Raw genomic sequence first — 11,208 nt, 5'->3', positions numbered from 1 at the left:
TCAGCAGGACTGCTCAGCCAAAGCAAAATGGTACTTCAGCTAAACTGATTCTGGGATTTGTGCTTGCTCGTTCATAGCATGGCACTGCATCATGCCATGCAGATGAGTCTATCAACATGTCTGTGTTTCCAGCTGTGTCAGCGAAGAATCAAGGTGACTTTAAACTCATTTCTTTTAGTAGGAGCTGGCTTGACTACTGTAGCAACATTACACCAAAAGTGGTTAACTATAAACAGTTCAAGAAACAACTCTTTATCTTTGAACAAATGCAAAGTTTCACTAATCCACAGAATTACTCTACTGGACAGCGATAAAATAAGCATAGTGCACGTTTGGGAAGGAAGTGTTACACCGACCTTCTTAAACACTATGGTTTCTTCTTCCCAGACAGGATTAACTGCATTGCCTTGAGAGGTCTTGGTCTTCAAAGCTTTTCTTCTTGTATCCACAGGCAGGCCAAACATGTCAACTTCTACATAAGTACCGACTTTTTTATCAGAAAGAAACTGACCTGAAATTATCTAAAACCAAAACAAAGGAGGATCACTAGAGACAGCTTTGGTAGATTAGGAAATGAGTGGCTGAAATGCAGATGGATAATTCGCATTAATGATCAGATAGTATGCATTTAAAATAAAACAAAAACCAAAACAAAACCACAATAAACAAAAACCCACTGTTTAATATTGCAGACACAGAAAAACAACTTATCAGGCCTGATTTCCTGTGACCCTGTGGTCCTGAATTCCCCTATGAGTGATAATGTGGTTGAGATCATGCTGCTGCCCTTCCAGCAGCAGGCATACTCATTTGGATCTCTTTCCTCAGTCTGGCTGCCTATTTCCACAACACAGTATCTTTGAGAACTCTCATTTCTACCCAGCTTCAACAACAGGTTCAAAAAATGCTGGAAGAAAAAAGCTGCGAGAAGAAAACAAGCTAAAAAGTTGGTATTCTGATAAAGGCTCTTCACACAGAGTGAGGAGTTTCACTAGGAAAACAAGACAACTATAATATAACCGGTCTTTTCTAGTTCTTATTTTTAACAGGAAACACAACTCAGCTTTAAAAAGTTAAGGAAATGTCTGCAATTACTTCAGAAGATTGAAAAGACACAGGAATAAGTAGCAGTGTCACTATACCTTAGTAAATTCAGGCTTGCCTAAAGCAAATCTTAATCCGTTCTCAGCTGTATCTTGTATGGGCAATGACATTACATCCAGTAGGGTTTTCACCAAGCAGGCAGAAGTTGCTGACTTCTGACAGCTGTCTCCTGCCTCCTGGATGCTCATTCCTGTTAAAAATGCTGTGCACCTCCTAATATCTATTGAATGACTTCCACCTCCATTTACTAAAATTGCAGAAGAAATTGCCTCTAAACCCACAAGAGGAACTGAAAGCTTCCATGATTACAGGTCACCACAAAAGGTCGTTCCCACACAGTCATTTTTTACCATGCATGTCATCAGATTATTACTTTACTCGTACCCCTCCCAGCACTGCTCTGCTATGCTTGTGTCTGGAGCCTGAGAGGAAATACTTGTTTTCTCTCAGTGAAAACAGGAGGATATTTTGCAGGTGGATTCTATAATAGGGACACTGTTCTAATGGACAAGTCCAGTAAAGGGAAAAACAGGATTTCAGGAAGTTTATGTTTTTATAACTAGAGATATACCAAGTATAAATTTGTGATCCTGTCATAGCTAGTGCAATCTATCCTTCTAAACATTCATACAAGTAGTTTTCAATTTGCAGATTCCTGAAGGTCCTTGAACTTCATTAGAGGTCCTTAAAAAGGAACGAAGAAAAGCAAGCTGGCAATGAATTTCAGCTAACATTTATGGTTCCATAGTCCTGCCAGAACTTATAGGGAACCAGAAAATTTATTTATACTAAACAGTGTACTGTTCTAGCTATTCCAGTGCAACCTACCACTCCATAACAGCATGTTTTAAATTCATCTCTTTGTTACTAAAAACACAGCCAAACTACTCTTAAGTCCATTCACTTCCCAATTACTTCTACGGAAAAGAATACATACAATAAAAATACATTTATTTATACTACAATATGAAATGTGAGGCAGAAGATCCTCTGCAATTTAAAAATTAAATGTCACTCCATGAAATGAAATGCATTTTATTTTCTTGACTTAGTATGGTCATTTGCTAGGCCACTGCACAACAGAAATATATCTATGCTCTTAACGCTGTCACAAGAGCAGTTTTACCAGCTGCGTACATACCTTCACAGACAAGGTGTTAGCTACAATTCCATCCACTATACTTTCAGTAAATGGATCAAAGTGTTTGTCTGGTCTTCTCATGAACTCTGGCTTTAACCTGTATCCGCTTTTGCCATTGTACTCGTACATTCCCATGTTTATTTGCATAGACAAATCTAGGCATTAGAAATATGGGTAAGAATTACATTCTAGATAGATAACAATTTTAAAAAGCAATAAAATAATACTATTTATTGTAATTTCAAACTGACTGTAATGTAAACAACTATTTATGGCACATTGTTGCTTTAGAAGTTTCAGATGTGATTGCAGCCACCCTCTTGGATTCTTTTGACAAGACCAAGACATCTGTAAGACATCTTTCAGAGATTACTCAATAGATAACATTTTCGAATTTTAAAAGAAGCCTTGACATGTTTTGAGTCCCTCAGTGTTGGACTGATTGTACTGTTGTACCTGACCCATCAGAGTGCTTATGTTTCTAACCCCTTCCTAGCATCAGACACTGGGTGCCCGGTACTTGGCTGAAAGTGGCCCAAGGAGGTTTTTATTACTCTGTGGACTCCCAGCCTGTGTGGGGTTTTGCTTTCCATGGAAAGGCAATGTGTATATGGGCACAACTGGAAAGGAAAAAGGAAATGATACCATGGCATCATGTGCCCAGAGGCAGGACATGGCCAGGATATGTCCTGGGATCCAGTAGCTGGAAATATTTGTATGTCTCAGAACCGACATAGCCTTGGAAGACAACACATCTTATTTCAAAAGTGACTTGTGCATCTAGGAAGCCAAAAGTCTGTTTTTTAAACACTCACTTTTCAAGTGGAATTTGCTAAGTCCCTTATGTCTTGATATACTGAGATTTTGGAAGACACAGGAAAAAAATCCCTGCCAGATCTCAAATGCTGCTCAGTGGTAACCACTTATAAATGATGACTATCTGGAGGACATTACGCATGTGTATTATATTAGCTGTGGCATGGTAATTATGAATATTTCCAGTTTAAAAAAACAAAACCACTGAAACTGTGTTACAAATGTTAATTAACAGCTCTGTGGTATCATTCAAGCGCTAGACATCTTTTGATGCATAAAGCCTTTCCTACCTACAAATCAGAAACTGTATCAGAGAAGTGGAAAACTTACAAAATCCAGAGACCAGCATAACTTACCTACAGTCTGGAAGTTAAGAGCAACCATTTGGCAGCCGGCATTCCAGAAAACTTGTGGCATGTAGTTCGAAGAATCTACACGTGTTCCCTTTGGGTAAATTCGACTTAGCTGCATTTTGTTGTATCTAAATGGTGAGTAGTTAAGATATAGTACGTGTGACACAAATCACTTTGCAGAGAGGTGCAACTGCAACATTTAAATGCAGGTAATCTTTACAGAACAGCAGTGGGTTTCCTAATGGATTTCTGCAACTATAACACTTTCAGACATCCATAATTTTGTCGGAGACATGATAAATACAGGGTAATTAAAGATGCTGTTTGTTTCTGTAGAGAGTACTCGGAATAAGCAAGGAAATAGCACAGGCATATGCATTAAAAAGATAGCATTCATAAAATTCCATTTATCATTATGGTTACTAATTTGGGATTTTCCTAAGATTGCATTTATAGAGGCCAAATAGCTGTAAACAGCGAATCTTCCTCTGGTGGGGAGAGAGGTGCTCAGTTAGAAAGTAAGTGCTGTTCTGGAATGTGCATTAGAATTGGCCTCTACATACAGACAGAAATGATGAACGTGCACTTCTTATAGTTGACTCTACGAATCTCAGAGATGAGAACATGCTGCAGGTTATCTGTGGAAATAGCTTTCCATTAATCTTCTTTAAGGCACTATTTTATCTTGACCGTTCATTCTTTACTGCAGCCACAATGAGAGACATTGAGAAACATCAAAGGGTCTAACCAGCATGCTCCTTAGCTTTTCTTTAAAAGTTATTAAAAAAACCCTAAAAAAAAGGAGGAAAAAAAAAGGAGAAAAAAAGAAGAAAAAAGAAGAAAAAAGAAGAAAAAAGAAAAAAAAAGAAAAAAAAAGAAAAAAAAGAAAAAAAAAGAAAAAAAAAGAAAAAAAAAGAAAAAAAAGAAAAAAAAGAAAAAAAAGAATTGCGTGGCAATAAAACAGCTCAGTGCTCTTAGAACTAGAGGTATGTTGGGAAAGCAACCTTTCTCATATGACTGCAAAAAATCAAGTCAGCCACATTTTGACAATTCGCTCACCGTAACTCATACCACCTCATATAGGATGATAAATTTAACAATAAGAATACAAAGTATCAGGTCTTCAATATGTAGTTTATGCCTATTCCCTCCAGTCCTAGCCCACAGCACAAGGACTCATGCCAGCTTTAAAATTAGCTCATCAGAACTCAAGCCAATTAATTCATCTAGCAAGACAGTCAAATCTACAAATTTCATTTGGGTTTCCTATTTCCCCAGCTCCTGTCTGCAAATTTCAATAAAGCCCTATAACAGATCTCAGACACAGAAAGGCTAAGAAAACAGCTTTCTGAAAGTCAAGGATACTCCACGAATTCCACAGGAGACTTTGTGAGTTGCTCGAGCCCTTTGGTTTCCACAAAGGAAGACATTTCAAAACTTTTGTTGCGTTCTGGAAGTTTAAAGGGGAGAGAAAAACACAGACACATTAGAGAATGAAATCATATGTGATATATGAGCTGCAAACAACTGCTTTAGACTCAGTTGCCTTATCCCATCTACTGTTCACCAGCTCATTTCAGCTTAATCTCAAAGAATTTACATACACAATCATTTGCTTACAGCAGCAAGCTCACTCTGAACGTACTGAAGAGCTCCATCTGAACTCACATTAGCACTGTCTAAATGAAGAGTGTTACTACTGCCTGAGATTGCTACTGTACCAACTGCAGGCAACAGTCAGTGCACAGGTAGAAGTCTCTCATGTTTGCTTGCAAAATACCATGTTGATATATTTGACAGGTAGAGCCCAGAGTTTACAGGTGAGACGCAGAAGCAATATGGCAGCTTTTGTAGGGAATGCAGAAGGCCCTGCTGGATTTCTGTGTTGTCTTCACAAGCAGATGCAAGGGCTTTGAGCCAATCTGAAGCTGTAATAACTAATGTCTGTATCAGATTAAACTAAGCCGTGCGCTAGCTGTGCCTACAGCGGTTCTCGTTATCTTCAGTATGTCAGGGTAAGGTCACATCTGTCTCAAACAGTCATGGAAACATTGCTATCTAATCAAGCCTGAAGGTACACTCCTGTGCCCCAGCAGGTCTTCAGACCTAACCCTGAACTAATATGGAGCTCCTATGACCCCTTTAATTCGGTCAAACCTTCTGACCTGACAGTGGTGAAAAGCTTCTCCTAAGCTTATAATTCAATAGGACTAAACATTAATTTGCATATCATTTATTACTCACCTTTGCCTGATGTGTACACAGCTTTTCAACATACCCATGTGACATGCTGTAGCAGAGAGCCTAAGTCAAGACTCAATACTCTAGCTTCAGTATTTTTTTCCTTTACACTTTTGTACAGAAGGAAAGGATTCCTGTAAAATAACAGCTTCTCATTTCATCACAATCAGCTGTGTAGATTGCCTAGAAGGGGCCACAGTGTTGGGAGGTCATATCCATTAGATATCTCAGCATTACTGTCTTTAAACATGAGCTAAACAGTGCCTGTGTTGAAATACGAACTCCCTATCCTCACCACTTTATTGAAAGCAAACAATAAGGCAGAGAAGAGGCTTGCCCTCATCCGGTTTTAGAAGTAGTTGTGCTGCACTAATCCAGGGATGGCCAGGAGGCCAGCCTGGCCAGCTCCTTGAAGTCAAACTGTGAAGCCGCAGGAGGGGGATAAAACTGAACAAAAGCAGTTGTCTTGCAGAGAGAAGCAGGACAGAAACAGGTGGGCGCTTTCCTTATAGGAAGCCAAAAAGGAAGCAGTGGATCCAAAGGAGTGAGGAGCTAGACTGTTCGGGCCAATGTGAGAGGAAAATGTGCTGCCAGCCTGTGAACTACAAACTATTCTCAGTGTATGTACAGGATGACTGTAGTGTTCCAAAAGTGATTCTTTCCCTCTAGGAGAGCTGGGACTCAGACTTTATTGTGGTCCCTATTTCTAATTAGCAACCATCATGCTACTGCCACGATTCATAGCTGTTATCTCCCAATGACAAAAGATTCCTGCCATTCCCTAGAGGCTGCTCTCCTACCACTCCTCTTCCTTCCCAACAAGCAATATCCTCTCTTTCTCCAGCCTCTGTTCCAGCCAGCTTACCTCCAGCTCAGCTTCTTATGGCACTGAAATTATTCCATCCTTCCCCCTTACTAATGGGATAGCACTAGCAACACACATATATAGTGGTTTTATTCCACTTAGAATATAGGTGCTAGAGTATTTTGTAGTAGGATACTGTATCTCTCAGCATTATCTTAAAGTAGAGCAACTGTAGGAAACCAGAACTGGTAGCTGTTAAATGACTCGGTTACTAAATGTCCAGGGCTTAATTAAACTCCTAATTAAAATAAGAACAATTATTTCCTTGTAGTATCTGGAGACAATTAAGAATCCTGCCCTTTGAAGAAAACACTGTTCAGGAGAGACGTTTCTCTCTCGTGATACATTACACCATGTTATCTTGTTGGGAGGAAGTCACTAAGGAGTGGACAAACAACTTGTTGAAAAACTGTCTGAAAAACTTGAAAAAATACAGTTACAGCTACTTGCTGTCAGAGAGAGGAAACATATCTAGTGAGGGCAATCAGGGGACTCTTACAGATCCAGTGCTATTCAAAACTTCTGTTAACAAGTTGGATGCAAGACCAGAAAATGCACTTCTAAAATGTGTGAATGACAGAAGCAGTGAGGTACTGCTATCACCATGGAGGCCAAGATCACAAATCAAAACAAATTCTGATTTAGGAAATATTAAATTAGAAAAACACTGCAACACTGAAATGATGAAACTGTATAAAAGACAAGTATGGAGCTCTACACTTAGGGAAATGAAATCAGGTGAACAAAAATAAAATCTGGGCAACAACTGGACAGGCACCAAATTAAAAAACAATCCTCATCTAACTCCTCCTTTATTCAGCTCATCTCCACTGAATTTAGTAAGGTCCAGCAGCGAGTCCAGGCCAGGACTTAGACCAGAACCCACAAGTCAAGCTACAGTGCCCCCTGCTTTAACCAGCCAGCAACATTTACCACGTAAGGCCAGTGCTTTAACGAACTGGCCACATTTACCACATAATGATTTTTTTGACACAAACACCAGAAATATTAATTCTTTAACATTACGAGTTCACAGGAACAGTATGTTTGATCAAAGGTCACATCAAGACTTAGGATAAACAATCTGGACATCAGCAGCTTTTTACAAAAGACAAAACTCAGAAAGGCACAGGCATGTGAACAGAAGAAATCTACACAATTTTGTAACAGCTGCATCAACTTGTCCTGATAGGATTCACATGGCTTCCTTTCCAGAAGGAGTATCTCCTTCCTGCTGTGTTCTTGTAATTCTCATTAGAACTAGAGAAGATTATGGATATGTCCAAAGGGACACTACCACAGGGAACAAGCATAGCTCTGCACGATTTTGTGAATGCTTGTTTGTATGTCTGTATAAATACCCACATGCAAATGAACAGGTAGATAACATCTTATATGTTTATTATTCACGATAAGTAAATGCAAAATCTTGTATACAGATATGGACTTAGGCACCAATTACTTGTCCTCTGCGAAGGCCTTCACAAACCCATAATAAATTAAAATGATATATACTTCTTTAACTAAAAAGCTCTAAGAGCATATTGCATCCTGTCAAAACAAAGTGAAAAAGGGCAGGCAAACAGTAGGGAGTTCTGCACCAAGAAAGGAAAAGATGCTGCAGTGTTTATTGAGGATGCCACTGAGTGCATTCCTAGCAAGGCATCTTCTGTAAAAGCCAGCGGGGGATGAAATTACAGCCTTTTCTACACAATACACAGAGGCAGGTACAAGTGAATTTGCATATGGGGAAGGGCAGGCTCTGCTTACTCTGAATCCTCTATAAAAGTAGCAGAGGCAAACTATAAAGCACTTGCTCAATCCCAAGGAATATTTATGATCACTTTTCTCAAACTGCCTGAGTTACTCTTCAGTCACGGACAACAAAAACAATGTAAGTACAACATTTTCAAAAATGTTTTTGAAATGACAGCATGTTTACTGTTGATGAATGCAGACTAAGACAGGTTTCAAAACAAATATGGATTTATTTGGCTGGATACCAAGGGAACATTTTCTGTCTGTGTGCTTGCATCTAACTGAGAGGAATCCAAGTAGCATTTCTCCAGAACTTTCTTCCAAACACTTGCTAGGTAATTTCTAGTAGAAGATGTTGCTCATGCTTAGCTTACTTACTTTTTGATACTTCAAATGACTCAAACTTCACAGGCTGAATGTAGTTCACCAAATTAGACATCTCTTCTGTGGCCATAGCCTCGCTTCCAGCAGTACCCTAGGACAGAGAAGGGAAAAAGCTGCAGTTTCGGTCTGTCCATGGTGGCCATCAGAGGCCACAAATACCAAAGCCCAGTTTTCTATCAACAGTGATATCTTTCACTAATATCTTTTCACCAGCTTAGTGAAGTCAGTGCCTCACACAGGGAGCATCACGTAGTAAAGAAGAAAATTTGCTATAAAATTTAAATGTTTAATTGAAGTGCTGCTGTATTCATGCTTTTTACATGGCTCCTAGGGATGGGACTGCATTACCTTTACACATGCATAGTGCTGAGCACATTTATCAGTACTGTTGTATAAATAATAAATACAGCTCTAAGTTTTAAACATCAAGTTTTTCTTCCAACAACGCTAAATACACCACAAGCAGTTGTCTAAAAAATATCAGCTGTGGTGCTATTAATTCTTATTCTTCCGTAAATGACAATATAAATAAACAAAGCAAAGATGTGCTTCCAAACCGATTAACAACTGTGGTTTCACAGTGCTCTTCCTCCCTTTCTCCACTAGATGGTAGTCCCACTCCTAGTAAGACAAGCCAACCCACAACTGCTGGATCCGACCCATCGCCATAAAACATTATCTACATCCTTACTTCATCCATCGACGACTTTTTACAGTCATCATCATAGTCATCATCATCATCGCTCTCAATCTCTGCTTCTCCTGAAAAATTTTAAACAGAAAATAATTACTGTCTGAAGTAAATTCGAGAAAGTTGTGCAAGGAGACTACCATTCTACATGTGCTTTTTGTCACAGCACAAATCAAATACACTTTTCTTGAGAGATTAATCCACCCTCAGCATTGATAAGTTCTTATTGGTCAAACAAACAAAAGCTCTTTCTTTGCAGCTACTGGATGGCTGGTGTTTGAAAACCATGGGGTAGGTATCAGCACTGAGAAAAGACCGTCGTGGTGTGCATAGTGTGCACAGTGTGTGGCTATAGGATCACCAGCTACTCTGAAGATGTGTTCCCACGCTTGCGGCACAGCCCTGGGGTTCGGGAGATGCGAATTCAAACTCCCTCCCTGTTGCAGGATTCCTGCATGACCTTTAGTGAATGCCTTCACCCTCTCCAGGAAGCGCACACCTAACAGCATGCACGAGGTGAAGAAACCATGCATTAAAACTGATGAGATTCTCATGTGCTGTGGTAGCAAGGACTACTCAGCAAAATCCATCTGTTCTGAATGTATCACAGTACATGTACTGAGGTAGCGCAGCTGGCAGGAACAGGCACAGGCGCCTAACTGAAATAGCTTGCTGTCAGTTCCAGTAAGGTGTGCCTTACTGCTGGGACTCCGGCGGCATAGCTGAAATGCACCGGCTGAGGGCAGTGCAAATCAAATAATGTGAAGAAGATGCATAAGACTCATCCTTTCCCTGAAAACGTACTGATGGAGTAAATGGGACCAAATAAAACACAGTTTATGCCTTGCTCCCAATTGTGGTGTACTCATCAAATTCCTATGGGCAAGACACAGATTCTTTACTGTTAATTAATGAATGCCTCCCCCCTTACCTCCAAAACATTTTGATTTGGCTGCACCAGAAATGAAAAGATTAAGGAATATCAAGCTTATCTTTCTCTTCTGTAACTCCTCCTATGGGTTTGGCTGTCATAAAGTATACACTGCATCCTAAGATGACTCTGGAAAAGAAGGTTTAACTTACACTGCAGTCACCTATCCACACCTATATGATTGACAAATCTCTCTAAAGATTTTATCCCGCAAACCTTTCAGCTTTCTTCAGCAGTGGCAATTTTATTTTGGCAGCACAAACGTCTAACCACTGTGCAGCATTCCCAAACTCTCCAGAGAATGGCAATTCAGTCTCAGTTCCTCCTCTCAATTTAGGGTCTAATCCAAAGCCAACTGAGTCAATAAAGAAACTCCTCTTTCTTCCGGAAGGCCTTGAATCATGCCCAGTGGGCCCCTTCTGAACATGGAGAGCACATATAATCTAAATAATGAGTGTGCCTTTCACAACCAAATGATGACTACCCAGGCTGCGTTTCCTTCCAGATGCAGATGTTGAAATGTCAGGCTTTTATTCATGAACACATTTCTTCTTGAACGTTTCATTGAAGAAAATAACATGATTGCTCAACAGGCTCAAGGGGTGGCTCAAGGGAACCTCAACACATTGCAAAGAGCCAGCTGAGCTCTCACAGGATTTGCAGTGACAATCTTTGGATGGGAAGGTCTCAATTGATTTAACCAGACTGGCAAAATAACACTTTGCACAATCCACAAAATGGGGGACATGGGCAGATTTCAGCCAGCTTGCACTGCTGAGATACCAGGTAGATGATAGCTTGCTCTTGCTACAAGTGTCCAGGGATGAAAGTATGCAACACATCATTAATTTATTTAAAAATATTTAACAGGAAAAGTCCCAAGGAGATCAGATCTCATTTTCAAGTTCTGCACCAGGCAGCAAA

General features: G+C 39.8%; 1 protein-coding gene across 1 annotated transcript in view; it reads right to left on the bottom strand.

Moving 5' to 3' along the window:
• The window catches only part of PLCB1 (phospholipase C, beta 1 (phosphoinositide-specific)), a gene marked incomplete at its 5' end in the record, with an annotated part of 61,767 nt that overhangs the window by 25,262 nt on the left and 25,297 nt on the right, over nucleotides 1-11,208 (bottom strand). Inside the window, 6 exons of the mRNA XM_010289737.1 lie at nucleotides 357-521; nucleotides 2,246-2,400; nucleotides 3,418-3,542; nucleotides 4,780-4,864; nucleotides 8,657-8,753; nucleotides 9,354-9,424. Of these exons, the coding sequence (XP_010288039.1) occupies nucleotides 357-521; nucleotides 2,246-2,400; nucleotides 3,418-3,542; nucleotides 4,780-4,864; nucleotides 8,657-8,753; nucleotides 9,354-9,424 (698 nt within the window). The remainder of the gene's footprint in view (nucleotides 1-356; nucleotides 522-2,245; nucleotides 2,401-3,417; nucleotides 3,543-4,779; nucleotides 4,865-8,656; nucleotides 8,754-9,353; nucleotides 9,425-11,208) is intronic.

This window comes from Phaethon lepturus, unplaced genomic scaffold (assembly GCF_000687285.1).
Source record: "Phaethon lepturus isolate BGI_N335 unplaced genomic scaffold, ASM68728v1 scaffold40996, whole genome shotgun sequence".
Taxonomy (NCBI): Eukaryota; Metazoa; Chordata; class Aves; order Phaethontiformes; family Phaethontidae; genus Phaethon; species Phaethon lepturus.
Note: the sequence above shows the minus strand (reverse complement) of the source record. Positions and strands in the feature narration are given on the sequence as shown.